The sequence below is a fragment of the Rhipicephalus sanguineus genome, chromosome 8, assembly GCF_013339695.2.
Source record: "Rhipicephalus sanguineus isolate Rsan-2018 chromosome 8, BIME_Rsan_1.4, whole genome shotgun sequence".
Classification (NCBI taxonomy): Eukaryota; Metazoa; Arthropoda; class Arachnida; order Ixodida; family Ixodidae; genus Rhipicephalus; species Rhipicephalus sanguineus.
This window is the reverse complement of record NC_051183.1, coordinates 48,123,889-48,147,589: the sequence shown is the minus strand read 5'-3', so window position 1 is coordinate 48,147,589 and position 23,701 is coordinate 48,123,889. Positions and strand designations below refer to the sequence as shown.

Below are 23,701 nucleotides of genomic sequence, written 5' to 3'. Positions count from 1 at the left end.
CTTAAGCAAAAATAATGGCTTACTTTTGAACTTGTTTGCATATTCTTGTTAGTTATTGTGGTCAGTGAAGCACAGCGCCGAGTAACAAGCAGATAGATTGTTTTATTCGACAACATATATACGGAAAACTGGTTCGTATATGGAGGGATAATTTCACATTGAAGAAGCACCGAGTCGTCGGGGAACACGCCTGTGTGAATAATTATGCAGATCTCGTATGAATACTCACGCTTATCTTGACGCAAAAAGAACATGTACACTTTAAAATTTATGTGATTAGAACATATAGGACGAGCTCATTATTTAGGTGTATTATGATAACACAAAGCAATTTCGCTGCTTTCCGCTACAAAGCACCCAAGGAGCATTCGCTTTGTTCTATCGTAAAATACATTGATACGAGCATTCATATTGCCATATTCGCTTCAACTCATCGGTTAATAAGAAAATGGATAGAATGGTCTTATATTGTCTTTCCCTTCGGATGTCTGCCAGATCTTCGATGCGGAAGCGCTCCGACGAAAAATTGCCACTTTCTTCCCTACCGGTGTTTTGTTCAGTGCTGTGCGTAATCTCGTGCCGTATGCCGGACTTGTTCTGTTTATGACAATGACCTTCATCTTCCTGGCCGGTGTCGCATGAGCGACGGCTTCGGGTTCCCGCAGAAGTGCGTAACACCTGTACAGCCTCTTGTGTTTTGAAAGCAATATACGCAAAGATGTGTTGTAACAATTAGGAGCGGTTACATTGGCTACGGCAAGAAACCGATTTTATGTTTCCAACCAAGGCATCGCGTGGTGCGATACCTTTGTTGGCTTCGTTGTTTGCTGGTTTCAGTTGGTTGTGTCTAACAAAGTAAAGAGCAATTAATCCATCCTCCTTCCTTTGGGCAATTAATGTCGATTGGTGTTTTCGAGGAGATCGTGAGGACCTCCCTTCAAATGAACTCATTCAGTTCGGTTAGCAATCGCGCCGTCGACACCATAGCGCTAGTGCACCGGGAGGGAGCTTTGAGACCGGGAGGGGGCTTTTTGGTGACTTCTTTGTGGCTTGTGAAGGTTGAACGCTTGGAAAGGAAAGCTCTCCCGCCGCTAGTCGCTCCTCCAATGCAAATATTGCAAGCGCGTCCTCCGCTGCGATAATGTGGCAGGTGGCAGTTATGACAACGTATATGTATTCATTTAACCAGACGGAAGGACGTGCTTAAGGCAACGTCTCCTCCATATTTTCTGTGCCATTGCGAAAGCTCGCTCCTCAAATGGAACCACTAGTCCGCCTTAGAAGAGAGGTCATAGTGCCACGCCACCTAAAGGGTACGATACTCGCCTCACACGTGCGCCTGAGCACCTTCCCGTGGAGATGCGGTAGACGCGCAAACCCTCTCGTATATCATGCGTCTGTCAAATCTGTACCTTAGTACTTCGTTTGTGGATCGAACAAATGCAACCACCGCCTCACAGCTCTCGCGATCATTATCTTAAAGCCAGAGCTTGTAGCGGCGTCGCAGTGACGCGTCCTCTTTGGTAGCCCCAATAGCGACACGAACGGAGACGCGTCTCTTAGACCTCGTCTCTTAGAAAGCCAGCGTGACAGTCAACATAGTGATCATTAGGGATGCAAGACACCCTTATGCATGGAGGAATATGCTTCTGAACACAACTGAACAAAAGATTACCTGAACTGTCTTACGTCGGGAGGCACCACCTAAAGGGTACTCTCCCCCATGAACGCAAAGCATGCGCGAAGGCTAGCCGGCGGGGGAGAATGGGAAAAGACGAGAGGAGAGGGCGGTGAATGGCCGAACTAAGCGCATCTGACTATGATCGGCAAAATATAGGAGGCGCTGGTTAAGGGGTATTTCCTGGCTGGTCATTGACGCAATGACACAGTAAACATATCTTGTTTATGTTGCTACGGCTACGACATAACACGTACCAATGAAAGAGTTATGCCCGGCGTACTGGGAACTGGCTATGGTTACCGTGTAAAAAATTATGAAGTTCCATTCTTATCTGTCACGTAGTTGAAGCAAAAGGAAGAGCTCGTTTCTATGAGGAACAGCTACATCAAATAAGCTGTTTAAAGACAAGGAAAGTGGAGGCACATTCGTAGGAACTTGTTTAATATAAAAAAACCTAAATATAATATTTATTATACATACGTTAGTATATCGCTGTCTTGATGGATTTGTCGCCCTGTATTGGGCATGAGTAGACAGCGCTCGAGGAAGCAGTGGCATTGTAGCTGTTATCCACATCATGGGCTGTTTCAAATACCCGCCGCCATTTGTCATAAAGTTATGTAAAACAGATAACTATTTACACTGTTCATGCTGCCCATAGAGTCCATTACAATGTCACACGATAGATGAAAGTTGGGAGAATCTTTAGCTTACCAAAAATGTCAGCCTCACTCCATTTGTCAAAGGCACTAGATATCAGGACCTCTTTGATATAATCCGTCCTCTTGTAGAAGTGTCGACAAAAACCGGAGGTGCTCTTTCGTTTCCTCAACATCCTGGGTTTCAGGGACGAACTTCGGAAATATCTGTCGCGGAGAACGTTCACATAGCCACAGTTACAGCCGTGGCTCATCGCTTTTTTGTTATATGCAATAAATGTGTGGACGAATATTCTAGACTGGTAAATGATTTAGTATGTACGTCTACAGATTACGAGTAAGATTTTAATGTTGAACGTAGGTAAAATTCAGAGAATGCGTTATTCTGCAGTGAGTCTCAAAATCTCAGGACAGGAAATGTTGTACTCAAGGTACGCAGGTGCTTTGCATATTGTTTTCTGAAGTATCGTGATATTTAAACTTAATATATTGCTTGTAGAGAAAAGAATATTTCATTTTGTCCCGTCTATTTATTGCAGCCAAAACAAAACAATTCCTTCGATTATTAGTGTTCCCCAACTATCACGTGTACGATGCTCAATAGTTCATTCTTCTAGTAGAAAAGTTCTACATGGTCGTTGTTGGCTATCAGCCAGTTTTGTGTAATTATGACGCTATATTTACATTACAAGATGACAGTGTGCACCTTCGACTATCAGACCATCGGGATTTATGAAATGCTTTCAACAAAATCTCAGCCGAAAAGCCGAAAACCACTGAAAACCACTGAAAAGCGGAGCGCTTGGACCATCGCTCTTTAAACAGAGCGCCCTTTCAGAATAAAACGCGGAAAGTTAAGTATAAAGGTGCTGACTTCGTTTAGAAAAAAATAACAAGTAGGATAAAAAAACATCCGCATACGTGGAAAGCGATGAAAAAGACGTCCGGAAGATGCACCCAACGCAGCGCTCAAGAAAGGCAGAAAAAGGCATCCCAGTTTGCTTGATGCCTAATCGTAACGTACAGTGCTGGTAGAGCACGGCCGAAATTGCAAGAGCAATATCAAATTTATGGGTGGCATATTGATAAATGGTGTAGTTAAATGTTGAAAAAAAATGAAAATGAATGCACATCGCTATTCACTGCGGCATTGTTTTTAGTGAAAACCGACTTAACAACGGCAAATTATCTTCCCGCATCACAATTTTGTGACATGATCTATTGCTACTTTTCCGTCTTCTTATTTCGTTTGAAATGCTCACCACAGGCACTGAGAATTTCATGTCGCCTGTCGGCACGGTGCTAGTTTGTAATGACATTCTTGCTTCATGCCATTCATTTGAAATATTCGACACATTTTCTTCCGATACGTTTCCGATTAAGATTCCATCGTGTAACATTTCACTGCAGTAAGAGCGGTTCGAAAAAGAACGCCAGGCCTGCGCTGAAACCGCAGCACAGTCACAGCGAAAGCTGGAAGAGCGTTGTTTCTAGAGTCCGTTGTAAGCTCTCTTCGGGCTACAATACAAGTACACTAGAAAGGTACCCACTACGCCATAAATCACAATTTTTGTGAAGTTGGGAAGCACCTACTAAGCCATTATTCGTCATTCTGCGCAGAAGCGAGGCACCAGCTACACGTCTGTAAGCATTATGTGCACTTTGTTGACGCGACGACTGATGACGATGAAGAATTACGGCTCAGCCCTCAGTAATGGGTTGGAAGCTTTAAACGGCCCACCAGTTATGCAATTTGCATTGGGTGACGCCCGGTCGCTATTTCCCTCTCCCGTCATGCTGTATACATACGTTGACTTGGCGAGAGACGGGGGGGGGGGGGGCGAAGACCTTTACTAAGACCCCGAGGAAATGGCTCATGCGCTTCTGGCCTTCCTTGGCAACCAATACAAGTTCACTTGCGAGGAACCCGCTACGCTATAAATCATTGTAATTTTGCTGAGACCCCGAGGAAATGGATCATGCGCTTATGGGCTTCCTTGGCAACCAATACAAGTGCACTTGCGATAAACCCACTACGCTCTTAATCATTGTAATTTTACTGAGACCCCGAGGAAATGGATCATGCGCTTATGGGCTTCCTTGGCAACCAATACAAGTGCACTTGCGAGGAACCCACTACGCTATAAAGCATTGTAATTTTTGAGAAGTAGGGCAGCAGGCACTGTGCCATTTGTCGTCACTCTAAGGAGAGCCGTGGTACCCGCTAAACGCATGTAAGGTATTATGCGCACTTGGTTGATGCTGTGCCTGATGACGATGAAGAATTATGGCAGAGTCCTTTGTAATGGGTTGGAAGCATTCAACAACCTACTCGTTGCGCAATTCGCATTGTGTGACGCCTGGTTACAGAGTTCGCGTTGTGCGACGCTTGGTGCTTATTTTACTCTTCTACCACGTTATATTGCATATGCTAATGTGGTTCCTTCCCGATATGAAGCCTCTATAGGACCTTTCTGCAAAGCTGTTTCGAACACCGGCTATGTATGCTAATACACACATTTGTAATAAATACCATGAAAGAAGAAAAAAAAAACACCGGCATGGCTCAGAGGTCGAATACTGGGCTCCCACGCAGAGGCCCTAGGTTCGAACCTCGTTCCATCCTGGAATTTTTTTCTTATTTAGTTTTTTTTCTTATTTCGAGCGATACTGGTTACGGACACCGGCGGCGGCGGCGGCGGCGGCGGCGGACAACTACGGCGCCAAAAACGGCCGGTGAAATGATCTCATAACAGCTTTCGCTGTAAAAACCTGCGAGGAGAATATACGGCTTACTATATCGCTGACTATAAAGCTGCCTATAAAAGCTTCTCGGCAATAGTCGGCAAGTGCAAGAGCAGTGTTCCCATAAAGATTACTGTTTCAAACTGGCAGAAGGAGGCTTCACGTTTCCTGCACGGCGGTGGGAACGTAAAGAGGAATTCACAGCGAAGTTAGAGCAACGGCAAATTCTCGGCCGCAATTGCATAGTACATTCAACCGAGTGCAAGCCGCTCAGATGTATTCTGTAGGGTTGTACCAGTGGCGATCTCATTTTCAATTGCAAAATTTCTCTTTCGGAATCAAAACATGTAGTTCACGCCGCATTTCACTATTCGCAGCGGCGGGTGCTTTGAACCGCATGGCTAGCAGGCAAAAAGAAGGAATAAATCCAGCACTGTACAACTGTCACAAAACGAGCAACGCTGACATCTACGCGTGCTCTTGTAGAGAGAGCAGCGAGGTTGTTTGACCTAGTCAAGTCATGCACGACTGTCTCTTTGACTGATCTTTATTTCGCGACTGTGAAATCTCTAAGTGAATATGCAATCCACTTCCTTGATTTGATTTCATTTGTGTTCATATATGGAAGGTTGTCGCTGAGCCAATACATTTAAAATAATAATACAGATCTTTATAATAAAATCCATGGCAAGGTTTCTACATTTAGAAAAGTTTATGTAGGCATGACTTGCATGCTGGAATCTACGTGAAAGGGAATGAGGCTTTTTAAAAGGGCTAAATATGAAATAACGAACGAATTTAGCGCCAACATTTGTGTTACACCACGACAGACAGAACCTAATGTCATGAAACCTTTTCTTTTTGCTTTTAGACTATACCTTTTTCATCCTAAATTATATTTCACAAAGTATAATTTCACTCTTTAGTAGAAACTAGATGTCTACACTGGAAATTATCATCGGAACGACGGCAGCTCTCCCAATATATTTCTTGCGTTTTTCTTACCAAATCTCTCATGATCTTTGGCCCATCTCTAAAACGACCAGTAAAGTCTTCGCAGGTCATTACATACAGTACTTGTGAGATTTCAAGCAGGGTTAATATTTTGAGCACATGGTACATTGTTCTAACTTATCTCAAGTTTTTTACTGCAGCAGGCACAAGACTCATCATGTTGCGAATATTTCATGCGGCGTGTATTTGCGTTCAAGTAATGAAGTCTGGCATGAAATAGTGAACTGATTTTTGTATTTTTAAAGCCTTTGGAATGTTCTCCCAAAGGTCAGCGTACAAACGTTATTGCTTAACTTTGGACTGTCGCACTCACTGCCTCCAGTGAACTCTACATCTTCTAGATCAATATCACCCTACACAAAAAATCTGGCCGATCCCGCGTACTGTGGGAATTGATGCAATGAAAAAGAGACAGTGAGACGCTGCCTACAGCGCACCGCCTTTGAGACAAATAAATCCTATGTCTCCTATGCATGACTGCATGTATATTTATGTGCATACCATGCAGGTCTTGTCATATTCATGCCATGCCAGTTTTTATATACATCAAGTTAATAAAACGGCCGACAGAGCACTAAGATCGTGTCATGTAAATTACGATGTATATGACATGCATGACCGAATTTTCATGTTATGACTTGTCGATTATGTTCCTTCTAGTCTCAGTTCACGGCAATTCAGTGTTTAAGTTTCTGTACTTAATGATTTGGGCTCTTATAAAAAAAATTAAACGCCGTGGCAGCCAAAACTCGGCATACACACGTTTTACAAGATGTAACCCGTGACTATACCAGTTGAAGGTGCAAATACAAAGAAAAAATCTGTAGTCCAGTTGTTAAGAAACATATATATATATATATATATATATATATATATATATATATATATATATATATATATATATATATATATATATATATATATATATATATATTCAGAAGAAGTGTTCGCACTGAAGCCGCAGTAACACTGGCAATGAAGATACACACGCTTAACAAACAGGAACAATAATAATTTACTAACTTACGTTGCGGCATGTGGACCGACCTTCATCAGAGTGAATATGGTTAAAGTGTGCTGTCGTTTTTCGAAGGTACAACAGCCTTTTTGTGCGTGTGAAGGGGCACAAAGGCAGAGGAATGCCTTTGTAAGTACTCTATGCTCTATGTAAGTAGGTAGCCATCAGTTATCCTAGCATCTTCTAACATATGCTACAGTGGCTTGTCAATATACATGAACGCAAAAAGTTATAAAGTAAGTGAATAAACAAATAAATCCAAATAAAAAATTAAAAAGGGGCAGCTTCGCACTTGTGGTGCCAAGCCTGCAGGCAGAGTGCCGCTGGGTGACCTTCCTTGTTATTCTTTATTTTCCCTTTCTTTCTTCTCTTTCTTTACCTTGTTCGCTGTTTCTTGTATGTGTTTTTGTATGTGTTTGTTTCCATTTCTTTGTTTCTATTTATTTGTTTCTCTCTCTTTCTCTTTGTCTCTCTTTCTGTCTTTATTTTTTTTCTTCCCTTTCTCTCTGATGATCAGACGCCTGCAAAGCAACACACACATACATGGAATATTAATGCACCGCCTCTACCCAACGAAACATAGGTTCATGTGCCCGCTTTGCGGCGTACCGGACACCCTGGCACATTTGCTCCTGGAATGCCCGTGTCATGTAGACCTCAATATGCAACCGGAGACGGGCGTCAATCCAGCATTAAACACGAACGACGACCACCTAACCGAAATGTGGGAGGCCAAGCTCGCCCTCGAGGACCAGGAAGACCAGCGACAACTTGTCATCAGGGCCAAGAGGGCAGTAGCAGCCAGAGGGTTCCTGGACTAGGGAGCCCTCCCACCTTAGGGTGATAGCGAGCATTGCTCGGAACACTGTTTCACAAATAAACGTTTATTTCTCTCTCTCCCTTTCACACACTCTCTCTCTGCTGCTTCGTTTTCTATCTTTGTGTTTGTGGTTTCTGTGTCTTTCTTTGTCGTTATATCTTTTTATGCTTTTATTCCCTTTGTTTCTCGCTATTTTGGTCGTTCTCATTTTTCTATCACTTACGTACTGTCTTTGTCTTCATTTCTGTCTTCCTATTTTCTCTTTCTGTCTCTTTCACTCTGTCTCTCCCTTTAAGGCCCAGTATTAAGGAGAACTAACAGACAATAATGCCAAAGAAAGTATACGGAATGTTATTTGTAGTAAATTAGATATAAATGTAAAGAAAGTCAAGTGTACGAAAAGCTAACTTGCCGCCGGCAGGGACCCAATCTGCGACCTTCGAATAATGCGCCCGATGCTCTACCACTGAGCTAGGCGGCGGTGGTGATCCTCCCGTCCACTTTGTGGGGTATATATGTGCATTTAAACCTAGGAGTGTTAGCGCCAATGATAGCCATGGCGGCGAGTGTGGAACGGTCTTTTTCTGCCTGTTGGTGTCACGTAACAAGTGACCTTTTTACGAGCTGGCAGCTGACCAATAATCCCTCGCATACTACCTGAAGGCATGAAGTCTGTCAGGATGAGACCCTCGCTATGAAAGAAGGAAAGAAGATTACTTTTAAGGGCTCGTTTTTTCTTTGTTAGCCACACTATTAATGAGAGCTAACAGACAATAATGCCAAAGAATGTATAGGGGATGTTATCTGCAGTAAATTGGACATAAATGTAAAGAAAGTAAAGTGCACGAAAAGATAACTTGCCGCCTGCAGGGACCGGTAAGGTGTTTCACGTGCTCCACTTCGCCGAGCTGAGTTTTCATGTAACGCTCGCACCTGCTGTACTCGGTAGTAGGGCTTTTCCAACCGTCTCTCGCATGCTCACCCGTGGAGCTTCTTGCAGCACCAGGCAACCTACGGTGAGCTAAAGCAACTTCGCTGTTAAAAAAAAAGCCTCGTCTGTTAAAAAAAAAGGCCTTGCAGGACGCGGCATGCTGCAGTTTTTTTTCTTTTTTGTGAAACAGCAGCCAGCCTGGCGAATTATGCCCTTTTTGTGTATGCAAGGGTCCAAGCGCGCCTAGGTGCTGTTTCACAAGAATCTGCAAAATGATGTCGCCTCCTGCAGGGCCTCTCTTTTTGAATGGACAAGGCCTTTTTTCCTTTTTTTTTATTTATTTCACCTACACATTTATTCGTTGCGTTCCTCTATATTGACAAGCCATTGTATCATGTGTTAGAACATGCTAGAGCAAGTGATGGCTACCTACTTACATATAGTGGCTTTCTCATTGTGTTCCACACTAAGGTGATAATCTCACAGGGGTGGGAGTGATTTGACCTTTCTGGCATTGTGAAACATTCCACTGTGGTGCTATGACTGGTCGTTGCGGATAATATATTTTTGTACGTACACGTGTCCAACTGCATCGGGCTCCTGTTCGACACGCGCTCCCCGCATGTACTCCTCTGCGTTTGTCCTCATTCACAAAAAAACAACTGTGGTGCCGTCCAAGAACTTAAAAACGACGGCGCACTGTAAGCAATATTCAGTTTTACGAAGGCCGGTCCTCCGGCCGGCCCGTTTGTTAATAAATTGTTAGTTTTTTGTGTTTGGTAAATATATATATATATATATATATTATATATATATATATATATATATATATAGAGAGAGAGAGAGAGAGAGAGAGAGAGAGATAGAGAGAGAGAGAGAGAACTTGAGAACTGTTGGTTATTTCATTGAAAACAGATGTCCTCGCTGTTGATTAATTTCTGCGCTGGCATTTTCCCGTAATTTCATGAGGCGATGAAAAGATTCCCTTGTCCACTGTTGATTCCTATTGCCTCGGCGTAGTTTGCTTGATGCTGCCTTCAGGAGCGAATCTTGGATGCCTTGACTATGAACATCTTGTAGCGTCCTTTGTGCAAGTTTGGTGCGTGTACGGTACGAATCAAATCCTTGACGACGACGCTGAGCTCGCGCCTCTCGTGCTCGCTGATCAACTTGACGACGGGGAGGGTGTTCATGTACGCCGCTGAAATAAAAGCCAGAGTAAAGAGAAGCAGTTAGAATTTGTTCGAAGACCCCTTTGCTTGCAAAGCGTCACTATATAAAGCGTATATCTTTTCACTGAACAGCTGTTGCGAGAATCGATAGCTTCGGGCATACTCCAACCTTCTTGCTTAAAAGCTTTTCTGTTCTGAAATTATGTCACGAACTAGCAAGTGATCATCTTCCCACAAATCAACTAAACGTACTGCATACGGCGAGAACAAGGGCCCACACAACATCAGCGTGAACTAGAAACTGTTTAATGCAGTGATATAAATGACATCGTCTGTACGGGTCTGCGTGTAGTCGATGTATGTATTCAATGTTCATCACTGTATTTAAAAATTGGTAGTTTGCGCTGATGATGTGTGTGTGTCTATTCTCACTGTGCCGAGTACGTTTAGTAGTTTTGCGAAAAAACAAACGATCTCGATCGTGTTGAAGGAACTAAACCATTCTCAAAATTTCCTTAGGGAAAGAATTGCTAGAATAGATGTCCAATAACCTCGGAATTTAAAAACGCCATTCAACATCAAGAGAAATTTCAATCGCATGTTCGCTTTTATACTGAGCAACACGAATGTTACGCAAGTAGAAAGTTATTGCCGTTTCTAATGCAAAGTTAGTTGCTTTCTGAAGAGAGCACAACTGAAAACATTGCCCCAGCTTGTCAAGGGAGGTGCTAATGCTTTGACTTCCATACTTCAATCCGGGTATTCAGGTGTAAAATAAAGATTGTCGCAAGCACAACGTTGCGTGAAAAGGTGTTGGAATTGTTGAAGATATCGCGTAAAGTAATGTAGTGGAAAGAGTAACGCGAAGAATTTCGATTGATGTAGTCGTAAAATTAACACAAACTCGAAGGTGTCCATTTTGCATTCGCGTAGCCATGGCGACATGCTTACGTTTTACTTCATTATATAATTAGAACACAAGCAAGTCGTCTGTCTCAATTGACATTACCTTTCGCACCCATACATATGGCGTAGTTTAGTTATTTATCGGCCGTTTACGAAGAAAGTTATTCATCATTCTCTTGGTATATGTCCCGAGCCATTTTATCGTGACTGGGACGTGCACGCGAAACTGAGAAAAAGTACACCTAGAATTCTTATAAGAGGGTGCTGTATAAATACTTTACAGATTTTTTTTTCGCTTTGTTTCCGCTTCTTCAGGTTTGAGAAAGGCAATTCTGGGACGAATGTTTCCAATTATGATGAGTTTTAGAAATTTGTAAACACTGAAATAAATAAATGTTACACCTTAGAAGCTTTCAATATAAACAACTTAAAAACAAGTTTTTGAGAGAAGCATATAACGATTCTTTTACAGTGCACTTTTCGGCACCGTCTCCTTTACAGCGGAGTATCCTGCCTTGCTACAGAAGTCTTCTTTTCAAAAGGGCGCATTTCTACCCTTTGTAATTGAAAAACATCTCGAATTTAATACGTAGTGAACACAGACGTCAGTTTTATTGTTTTTGTCTGGTGACGCAAATAACTTGTCGTGCTGTATCGGACTCGGCTAGAGGGCCTCCGCGCGATGAGTGATATTGCAGTGCTTATCAATATCGCGTGGATGTTCGAAACCTACTGTCATTTATTACAGTGCCATATAACAAAGACAACTAATTATACCGTGAATGTCGTCCTCGCTCCATCCTTGAAACACGGTGGATGCGACGACCTCCTTGATAGTGGGGAATAGCCCGGCCTCTTGCAGAAGTCCCGAAAGGAAACTAAGCTGCTCTTTGGTGTCCCGAACTTCCTGGGTTTTAGGAACGAACCTCAGGAATGTCTGTCAAGGAGAACGTTCACGCCAATACAGTTAAGGCCAAGGCTGATCTATGTATCGTGAGCACATTATTCACAGCATTCGTCCCATTGGTTTTACACCCTGGCCATGTCATACTCCTTCAGCCATACTTCGACATCGTCAGGTGGGAGACCAGAGAAGATGGTTAGGTCCCGCTGCCGGGCGGTGACGGTCCATGCGGGGGCGGGAGGTTTCGCGGGGATGCCGGATGGTCCGGGCAGCGTTTCTTTGGCCATGACAGAGAACAGGTGGACCAAGCCGCGACCTGAACGAAGCTCCAGAAGAACTCGGCCTCATAGAAGACTTCGAGATCGAAAGCAGCCTCCACCACTTTGGAAGACAGCAGCACAGCCGTGGTCTCGACGACTTTTATTCGATGGACTTTTATTCCGCTGAACCGCCTGACCAACCCTTCGAAGGAAGAAAACGCTCACAGGGATGATGATTAAATGCTGGTGAAGAGGATTAAGGACGAATGCTGTGCATATTGTGCTCACAATATGTGCAATATCAAGCGCTAAATGTCTTCAAGAAGAGTGCGAACGATGGTTACCAATAGGTTGGCTATAAACGTAAGAAATGTAGGTCTACATATTGCGAGCAAGTTGCTGTTGTTGAACATAGCTCAAAATTCAAAGACTTCACGATTCTAGACTGGACATCATATTGTCGCGGCAGCAAATGTTATACTAAAGGCACTGCATATTTTTTAAGAATATTACATGTTATTGTACAGACTACGCTATTTAAGTTTACTCTATGTATATGCCCTGTGTAACTAAGCAATCTCACTAAAGAGTTGTGTTCCTGAAGTTCCAGCTTTGCGAAGTGATTGTTGAATTTTCCAGCAGCAAACTAGCTAAAATGCCCTGCGACGTACTTGCTTGTTTGAGCCACCTTGCGGCAATTGTCACGATACGTCACGCTTACAAGGTGTAAGACCCTCCAATTCCGTCATCAGATCGCGCCTAATTTTGCAGTTTACAGAACGAAAGCTCAACAGCCAATAATTACTGAAAGTGGTTCTCCCTTTATTTCGATGCCGCCATGCTGCCCTACAGAGTATCAGTTCTACCTATTTAGAAGAGTATCAGCGCTTTGAATCCAAGCTACGGCAACCATTGCTAATGAGGCTGCAATACAAAAGTTAGCTGGCGGTCTGCAGGAGGACATAAACCGCATGCCCCTAATGGTCTCCAGAAACTACAGGCCTGACCATTCATACCAGCACTCTTTCTGTTCTACAAATTGGTAACGTTTGCTACTTCTTAAGTCAGCAATCAATCAATCAATCAATCAATCAATCAATCAATCAATCAATCAATCAATCAATCAATCAATCAATCAATCAACAATACTGGTTGCTTGATGAAGCGTACCTCTTTGTAGCTGCTCCAGCGATCCATTGCTGCGAGTGCCTTCCACACTTCGGCAACTTCCAACACCGCACAGAACACAAGCAGACACTCGCCCGTGGCTGACATGAGTCTACTGATGTTCTTGAATGCAGCAGAAATGTCATCAACCCAGTTAAGGCAAAAGAAGGAGTACACCCTTTGAAACTGGCCAAACTCTTTCAGAAACTCCGATACATCAGCTTCGATGTCGAGCACTGCGAAATCGAGCTTCTCGTGAGCCGAATTTTGTCTCGCGTACTCGATCATTTCTGAAGAACAGTCGACGCCGACGATTCTACGGCAGGGAAGGCACCGTGGCAGCAAGACGTCTCGCGTGAAGTCGCCCGTCGCGCAGCCCACGTCGAGGAACTGTTGCGACGAGTCGGGCTCTCTGCTGAAAGCCAGTTGGCAAAAGTCGAGCACGAATTGGTTGTACTTCCGCTGTATGGCGTTGTCCTTTGCGTACTCTTGAGCACACAGGCGTACAGAGCCATGTTTGGTTCGGAAGTTCTTGCAGGTTTCACCCACATTGTTAGAATCGGAATCAGATAGAGGCATCTCGCAGAATTCTCTTCTGCAGTCTCCCATTTTTTGAACAGATGTCTGCGTAGAAAATTTGGGATGTCATACGAAGTAAGGCTAGCCGATACTTTAGCGAGGCAACCAACCTACGCGCTGTCTATCACTTCAACTAAAGCTGAGTAGTGAGAAAATAGTACGTACGAACGTATGGGCCTTTGCCAATCCCTGTTGAGATGGGGAGCGCTATTTCGCCCCGCCGGTGAAAATACGCAGTTGCTGGCATAGCCACGGAGCCCGCGATCCTTAATATGGGCCTTTCGTGGGGCGAAAAACGGCTGGCGCGTTTCCTCTCCGCTTGAGCCGCCATCGTCGACTGCTATAGCACGCTGTCACTCCCACACAGAACATAACGATGCGCGGGGCGGCGCTATCGCAACCTCGACCTTATACGGAACCTTAAGGCCCCGCCTACGCAAATGAAAGAGTGGAAGCGCACCTGCAGTGTCTATACAATAGCTATCACAATAAAACAAGCACTATGAAGAAACGTTATATGGCAAGCAAAGTGATGAATTACTGGGTAGACCCGTCCTTTCTTATGGTAACGTATATGAGAAGAGAAATCTTTCACAAGGTTTGCCGTTTGTGTGAACGTCTAGTCATGCTGGGACGCAATGGTTAAATATTATGAAACTAGCTGGAACGACCATATATTTCCGTTGTACAGGTTCATAAATGGAGCAGTCGCAGATGACAGTGGTTGCATTCCGCATGTCGCAGTTCAATGCTGCTTTCTACATGGTAAAAGCAAGCCTAAAAACTGCGTATTCACTACTGCACTTTTCCTTAAGTATTCTCTAGCTACGTTTCTACACCTTTAGGATAACTAGAAATGTGCACCATGGACAGCGAGATTGCGGTGCCATCCGTGTGCTCCTACTAGTTTGTAATATGGTGCCTTCGTTTCGCGCACTTCTCAAGGCACTCGAGTAATATTATTTCTTTCTCTAACATCAACTTTTTCCCCTCTCGAGACCCTGTTTATTACGCGTAAAGGGCGTTTAGGGTACATAACAAGACCAAAAAATGGCATTGTGTAATACTGTGACTCACCAAATTCGTCATATTGAAGACACTCTCTGCAAATTGGCATTCCCTCTTTCACGCCCACATTCACACAAGCATACACGCAACAACACAATCCAAAAACAGCGCTCACACACACAACCCCACAAATAAGCGCTGTTGGTGGGGCTGTGTTGTTGCGTGTATTCGTGTGTGAATGTGGGCGTGAATGAGGGAATGCCAATTTGCGGCAAGTTTCTTCAATATGACGAATTACACAGAAGCCGAAGAGCAAGTTCTAATAACCTACAAAGTTCGTGGAGCTGCCGCGGTCGTCTAGGATTATACTGCTTGACTGCTGACCCGAAAGTCACGGGATCGAATCCCGGCAGCGGCGGTCGCATTTCGATGGAGGCGAAATGTTAGATGCCCGTGTTCTTAGATTCGGGTTCACGTTAAGAGAAACCCAGGTGGTCAAAATTTACACTACGGCGTCTCTCACAATCATGTCGTGATTTTGGGTTGTAAACCCACCCCAGCAATTATTATTATTTTTATTTTTATTATTATTATTATTATTATTATTATTATTATTATTATTATTATTATTATTATTATTATTATTATTATTATTATTATTATTATTATTATTATTATTACCAAAAGTCGCTGAAGCGCGAAGTGTGCATAGTGTGCCAGGCAGATAAAAGCTCCCATGCAATATTGTCACGCGGTTTTCAAGGTGAAGATAGCCGGTACAGAGGAAACACTTTATTGGGCGAACTTGTGCCCAGCGGAAGAAGCAATCCTCAAAGTGCAGCGAAAGCGCGAGCACAGCCATCGGCCGTCGATAATCTGATCAGCGGTAAGACGCTTCTGTATTTATACGTGTGGCATCGAAGCTTCCAGCCTTATCGTTGGTGGCAGCGTCAGTTCCAGAATAAGCTGTGCTGCTCACGTTGTGCGGTCAAGTTTATCAGAATAATCTACAATAATCGGGAATATTCCTAGACAGTCCGGCGTGGTGTGCGCAAGGCAGTGGTTACACGTAGGCTATAACGGGGGGTCGGTTACATACAATAGAAAGAGAAGCTCTCGTAGCCATTATGCCGATGGCATATCGAAATGACAGTCTCAAACTCACCGAGTAAGTCAAGCGTTCCTTGAAGAGCACTCGCACCGTGAAAGGGAGCAGCAGTGATGCCGGGGATTTCGCGAACGCTTCGCCACTGTCGCTAAATCCCACAAACTTATATATAACGCTTACATAGATCACGTACGCTACGAATACGTGCGCGAACGTCGAACTCATTTTGAGTTGCATAATTTATTCTCGCGTAGTCGAAACATGTCGCGTAGTCGAAACGACACATTTCAGAATTGAAATCACAGTGTGATAAGAACCGCATGGCTACCACGCGTACAAAAACAACCAATTCAACGCTCTATGAACGTCAATAAAGAAAGCAACGCAAATACGCAAACCTAAAGTTGCAACCAGAGAAACAAAGTTGTTTGACCTATTGAAGTGCTGGACAAGCAATCTCTATGACTTGCCTTTATTTCATGAGTGTGCAAACTATAACTGGGTAAGGAAGTTAATTTCTTGTTTTTCATTCATTCTTAATTATATACAGTCCTTGTTGGGCGCAAGCTGTACTAAGTACAGCACATGAACACGAACCTTTTTACTAGAAGCTACGGCAACGCTTCTGCTTTTATAAAAGTGTATGTGGATATGCATTAAACGCTCTAATCCACGTTAGAAAATTTTGGTCTGTTTTAAAATAGCTAATATTGAGTTATAAAGAAGTAATGCGAACAATTGTCTTTATTGTGGTCTCTTGCAATGTTTACGCTTGTGCACCGCAAAGGCTATAACAAATCATGCAACGTTCTTTTGTTTGTTATTTTAGACTGTACTGTTCACATAATACGTCGTCTTGCCACAATGTAAAATTCCTCTCTTCAATAAAAATACAATATTTATATTACAATTTGTTTACGGATCGGCGCCAGCTCTGCAAGCCTCTTTCCTACGTTTCTGACACCGACCCTATAAAACTATCATGGCTATCTCGACAGCTGTCAAGTAAAGCCTCTGACTCTAATTGCATCCGAGTATTTCTGAGGAGTTATTGCCTGGTGAATATTCGGACATTCCGGTACAATGCCCTGACTGATCTCCGGGCTCCTGCTGCAGCAGAAACGTCGCTGATCCAGATGCAAATAGTTGCTGCGACATCTATTTGCCCTCCGGGAGCGAGTATAGGCAGCGAAAAGCGTGGGCGAAGCCCGCTGTAACTACGCCCACTTCAGCAACGTAACAAAACGTCAACGATTACGCCATCGATGAACAGCCGACGACCGATCAAGGCTTCCTCCACGTGTCGCTCGTGTCAGAGCTAAAGCCCATATAGTCAGAGCTGCACTAGTGTCTCCCTAGCGTCAACAAGCACATGGGAATGACAGAGGACAACCTTTTACGGTTGGTGCAAGCCTTTTATATCAGCCGCATCGTGTACGTCGCGCCCTTCCTATGCCTCTCCAACGCCGAGAAACACAAGATTAACATAATTATCAAGAAAGAATGCCCTGCACGTCTCTCAATCTACGGAGAATCAAAAGCTCATGGAATTAGGCCTACATAACACAATTGAGGAGTTCATTGAGGCTCAGCGCATTTCACACTACGAGCGGCTCTCGCAAACACAGACCGGGCGGCACATCCTCCGTACCCTTGACATTGAATACGTTACGCAGACCGGACCTAAGGTCCCATTGTCCAAGGACATCCGAGAAACGTTCGTGATTCCCCCCATCCCTCGCAATATGCACTCCGTCTACAACGCAGAACGGCGCGCCGACCGTGCTAAACATCTCAGCGCATGTAGCTTACGTCGACGCAGCAGAGTACCCGCAACAACCGGCCATCGCGCTCGCTGTCGTCACGGGACAGAATCTTGTATTACCACCACCAGCTCCCTACTCACCACACAACCCGAAGAGGGCGAAGAAGCTGCCATCGCTTTAGCCTACGCGACGACTACCGCCTCTTGCATTGTTAGTGACAGCAAGACAGCTGTCCGCAACTTCACCAAGGGCTTAGAATAACAGACAGCTGAGCTAGTTGGTAAGTATTCATTCTAAAAAAACAGGGCGTGCACACACGGACACAAGAAAGAAACGCCGGCGTTTGTGGTGTCCTGACTTCTTTCTTTTGTCCGTGTGTGCACGCCCTGTCTTTTAAAGACGATAGTCTTTCTTGGGGAACTTAAACGCAGAAATTTTGGTCTGTCTTTCTGTCTGTCTGTCTTTCTGTTTGTCGGCACTTCCCTCGATTCAGCCACTCGGCCAAAGTTGAACCACTTGCCCAAGGGCCAGCCGTCTTGAACTGGTACGGCTGTTCATACTTGTGAACGTTGTCGATCAAAAAGTACATATCATGCATATCTGAGGTGCAACATCACTAGGTAAGTATTAGGTGGCGTGTTCCTTTAATAGAAAATGCATACATACGTAATTTTAAGGACCCTAGTTTCTTAAGCTGCGCTGAAAATGCATAAGAATGGAAGCTTGAGCGAGTTGGTATGCGTTCATCTTTGTTGAAACAGCGCTCACTAGACGACGACGAAGTAAAAGAAGGCACAGGACAGGCGCTGCCTATAGTGTACATCTAGTACACTATAGCGCTGCCTGTCGTGTGCCTTCCATACCGCTGGGGCTGTGGCATGGGCTTCGCAAGACACTTACCTACGTAGGTGGTGTCACGGCTGAAACGTTAGTAAAAGCATCTTTTCTTTTTTCAGTGAGTACTACCCGCAAGGCATTCTCTACACACACACACACACACACACACTCACACGCACACACGCACGCACACACACACACACACACACACACACACACACGTGTGTGTGTGTGGAGAATATATATATATATATATATATATATATATATATATATATATATATATATATATATATATATATATATATATATATATATATATATATATAGTGCATTACCGACCACGTTAGTCATAAACCTGAGGCGAACAAGCAAGGCGAGCTTGATCTGTTCATTAGTTTGATGAACCGTAATTAGGCTTGGCTCGGGAACACAGTGCGGAGGGCAATCTAGTGAGCGTCGAATACTTGGCTCATTGAATCGGTAAGCAGAACTGTAAAGCGAAAAGCGCTTGTTAGTTTTGAAGTCTTCTTCCTCGCTGTTTTCATTCACTCTGTTGTACATTGCTGCTAACATGGGTACCTTTTAAGGGAAAGTCATCAGTAAAGACAACATGCATGTGTCCATGCCTGGACTTCCCTCTTAGTCATTCCCTCTTATTACTCTTTCAACGGCGTGAAGTGGCGTTGCGGCAACAAAGGCAGTGTGTAATCGGCTAATATTCCCTATGAAATTTCCTATGCTTTTCAGGAAAGCAGCGTACACTAAAGAACGTCTTGAAAGGGTGTCGTTTCGCCTCACAAAAACAGTCCTGATATCGTGCATGCCTCTCGATTGCATTATCGCCGCGCGCCCAGCACTCCCAGGTCACGAATGGCATGCACGTTATGAGCGTGAGACAGCATTCTTCATAAGAAAGTGGCGAGTGCCGAGAATTCAAGAAAGGAAACGCAAGCCCAGCAGCAAAGCAGCCGGTTGAAGATCTCTCCGTCGTTGCTATGGAAACGGCGCGCGCGGCCGCGCTCGCTTCCGAGTCTGCTTGCCTACCGTTTCGCCGTCTGTTCCGTGCACACCGCTCCCCGCCGCCGGCCTGCGCCAGTCAGCGAGGGGGGGGGGGGGGTAAAGGGGGGGGGGCACTTGCTGAAGGCCTTGACAGTTTGAGAGAAACACCTATTCTCATTATTCTTGTCAGTAAAACACCGCCTCCGTCAAACTTTTGGGAGGGGAGGCGGGCCCTTGGGACATACCCCCTAGCTACGGGCCTGGCCTCTGGACTCCTAGGTGACCCCGGTCGGTTGAGGTTAACTAAAATCTGGGTTCCTTTTCTTCGTTATTAAGTAATGGGTTGTGTGGTACTAAAAAATAAAACATTAGAAGTTGTGGTGTCGTGCCGAGCACCACCGCGGGTTCGAGCACTGGGAGCTTCACGCAGGGTGCCGCGTCCTCGCTCGTCCCGCGCCGTGCACTGTTCGCACTGCTGCGCGCGAGAACTCGGCCCGTCACCGCGAAGGGACGGCGAGCCATCGCACGCAGCGAGGGAGACCCTAGGCGACACTCTCTAAATTAGTGATTTATTAGTGGGATTACAAAGAGATCAATAATTCAACACAGCCAATCGTACGTAACATAATTACACAGGACACCAATTAGCTAATACAAGTTACCAAATGTGGCCGCGAATGGCACACCTATAAAACAAGCAAAGAAAGAACCAGGTTTGGAGAGCCGACCTTCGGCCAGCGCTCCCGCGATCTCGCACCCCAGAGCAGAAGAAACAGAACAGACAAAGCAACACTTGAAAGAAACGTGCGCGATCGCGAGGCGCTGCCTCGGGACTTCGAGACCGCGGAGGGTAGCGCGCCCCCGCCGAGGCCGGAGCCCCGACAAAACGACGTAACCGCCGGCCGGCGACGACGAACAAAGAACAAAGGATCGCCGCCGGCCGGAGATGGCCAAAACGTGTACGCACCCTCCGAGATCCCCAAGCGGTCTCCCCCGAACCTAACCAAGTTCACATTTTCCGGTGTACATTTTCCGGTGTACACGGCAGATCTAGAGATTATTACACAACACGTCAGTCGTATATGTGCTACTATACGTTCATTCCTAACAAAAAAACTAACCAAGTTCACATTTTCCCGTGTACAAGATCATCTTTCAACGACTGTATCATTTTTGCACACCCGCTTTGACAGCGCCAAGCTTGCGGTGGCAGCCACATTTCAATAAGGTCTAAATGAAAACAAATAAAAACTATCTTTAACTTCCTTTTTTTAACTCTCATTCCTAGCGTTCTCAAACTTATCCAGTTCTAATTTGAGGTAACGCAAGGAGCAAACAAGCATCACCCAAGTGGTACACCAAAGGAAATTTGGTTATTATGCAACCACAATATCCTGTTCGTACCCAAACATAATGGTTCTCGCTAGCTGAAAAAAGAAACTCGGAAAGCAGCATGCTGCTTCAACATCCCACCGGCACGGCAGCGCAAGAAACTAAACAAACAAATAAAAGCATGATGCATCGCGGGCGCATCTATAACGGCCAGACATTTGGCGTGGCACGTCTAGAAAAACTGCCGATTCATTGCCAGTCATCGCCGTCGAGATAACGCCGACACACAGCGCTCTCTTTTCTGCGCACTGAGGTGAAGCGGCAGTCTCAGGGCGTGTGTACTGTTTCTTTTGATTCTCTTTTATTTAGTGCCGCGTCACTGCATACGTCATGGCGGGACTTTTGAATTCTTTAAGGTCGATATGCCACGTGGTGTCATTCACGCGAACTAGGCCGCTGGTGTCCAGAAAAGCTGCATATGGCCAGATGGCGTCCATATCTCACACAGCGCCTCTTCTATCGTCTTTACACGACATTTGCAGCGAAGCACGCAGATACGCGGCCAATTTTTTAGAATGAATATTATTCACCAAGGGCCTCATTTCACCGCAAGCGAACCGCATACTTGCAAGCACATCCCCATCTCGTCACCGCCAAGTTAACTTAATCTGGGCTCCGGGACATTCGGGCCTTGCCGGGAACGAAGCCGCTCACGACGCTGCCCGAGAAATCGTTCACCGGGCGCGTCACGCGTCATCAGAGCAGCTACCCTCCTGACGTGCCCAGCAGGCTGAGGACGAAGAAGTCGAGTCCTGGTGCGGCCACGCGAAAGAAATAATGTTCACGTATGGTGAAATTGCCATGCATTACCGTAGGGCAAGATTGAAGTACCCACCCCTGACAAGTCGCTAAATAAGCAACAGTCGACAACATGGCGATTATTACAGACGCGAACATTCCATACACCCACGCTGTACAGTCACATATATCCGGACGTTTACACACCACAGTGCAAAGCTTGCGGGATGGCTCGCGCCAACCTCGACCTCATTATCTGGGCATGTCCCGCAGCGACACACACCACCAAACACAGCAAGAACCCTAAACTTAAGATAACCACGCCCGAGCATTATTATTATTATTATTATTATTATTATTATTATTATTATTATTATTATTATTATTATTATTATTATTATTATTATTATTATTATTATTATTATTATTATTATTATGGTAATGATCCCCACTCTAAGAAAATGGGGAACTCGCATGGGCGCTCAGAAAATAAAAAAGGTAAGTGAAATACACCAAACGCTGAAAAAGCAGAAAAAAAAATGCCAGGAACAAAATGCACGTAAGGCTATATACAAACTGCTCACGAGGCACGTGTTGCCTCACCACAGTAACATACACACCTGTAGACGACAATATAACCCCACATTGCGACCAGAACAGTACATCGACGGCCATTGAGTGATAGCTACTAGTTGTGGCCAGGCGAAAGCTGATAAACAGACAGCAGCGAGGCATATTTATTTTGCTTCTTTGGCAGTGTTCTTTTCTAAAGACTGCAGCATCTACGTCGAGTGTTGCGCAAAAGTCGCAGTCATTTATTTGTGCTTCATTTATTGATACAAGTACGAAACTTTCCTTGCCATGACGGCATGAAGGCATATAACACGCTCGTGATCGCATGTTATCAAGAAAGCACAATTCTTACCCCCGTATTCAAGAACGTCCCTTCACTCAACGCTCCACCTTGACTTGAGAAAGTCGATGATATGCAGTGATTAGTTCCGCCGTTTCTAGGCGGAACAAATCACTGCATATCAGCGATTATCTGCAGCGATTCTTGAGAAGCGCGGCGTCATTTTCGGTCGAACAGCGGCGCTGTGCTCGACTTGTTCAAGTGAAGGACGAAATTCGAGTCGAGGAGCGTTTGTGAATACGGGGGTAAGAATACAGAGTTATATATGTATCACTGACGCAATCAGACCCTTTATTATTAATCTGAAAAGCTTCCAACAACATTTGGGCAGTGTTTTTTCTTACTCTTTCTGAGAATCAATAGTTGCGCAGTAGAAAGCCTTGGTCATGCAGCTGTACGATCTCGTGGATCATCTTGCGAAGGCACCGAGCATGGCCCGTGTTCGAGGTTTTTTGAATAACGACACCCCTCAGACGCTTATTTAGGAAAATCAGTATGTTTATTTTCTGTTTCTTTCTGATCTTTTCCGTCTGGGATATAAATCTATTAACGACACTTTGAGGCGGCGTAATTTCGTCGAGGCTTCGTAGCCCTCAGTAAGCAGTCTTTGATGCCTTCACTACGAACATTCTGTAGTGGCCCCTGCCAGCTCCGGGAGCGTGCAGCTTGCGGACTTGATCTTTTATGACGATATGCAACGCTCTTTTCTCCTCCTCGGTGATAAGATGAGCAATTGGGCAAATAGCTTTATACTCAGCTGAAACAAAGACCACATATACGTACAGGAATGAACGGTAGTTTTCTCAGCACTTACTCCAGAATAAGCATGCAATAAACGAAAGCTTTTTATAATTAAACAACTGATCTAACAGATCTGGGCCGCCATTAAAATGGTTGGCACTCAGCAGCGCATGAGAGATAAGTGTGCCTTCGTTTCGTTTTGTACTTGCTCGAAATGACAAGTATCGCTGAGAGGGCACAAACAAGAGGTGGTCGCAATGACCAAGTCATAGACGGGGTTTGCGTATCTTTAGTGAGTTGGGTCCTGACACCAGAGGAGCAAAAAATTCTTTGAGCTAAC

The 23,701-nt window shown here is 44.7% G+C and overlaps 1 protein-coding gene across 1 annotated transcript; it reads right to left on the bottom strand.

Annotated features, from left to right (window-relative positions):
- Window positions 1–9,765: 9,765 nt before the first annotated feature.
- LOC119401834 (juvenile hormone acid O-methyltransferase) lies at window positions 9,766–13,995 on the bottom strand. The gene is made up of 3 exons (XM_037668826.1): window positions 13,281–13,995; window positions 11,724–11,883; window positions 9,766–10,069 (listed from the first exon to the last, which is right to left on the bottom strand). Exons 1-3 carry the CDS (start codon window positions 13,884–13,886, stop codon window positions 9,906–9,908), a joined length of 930 nt encoding a protein of 309 aa, XP_037524754.1. The 5' UTR covers window positions 13,887–13,995; the 3' UTR covers window positions 9,766–9,905.
- Window positions 13,996–23,701: the final 9,706 nt, after the last annotated feature.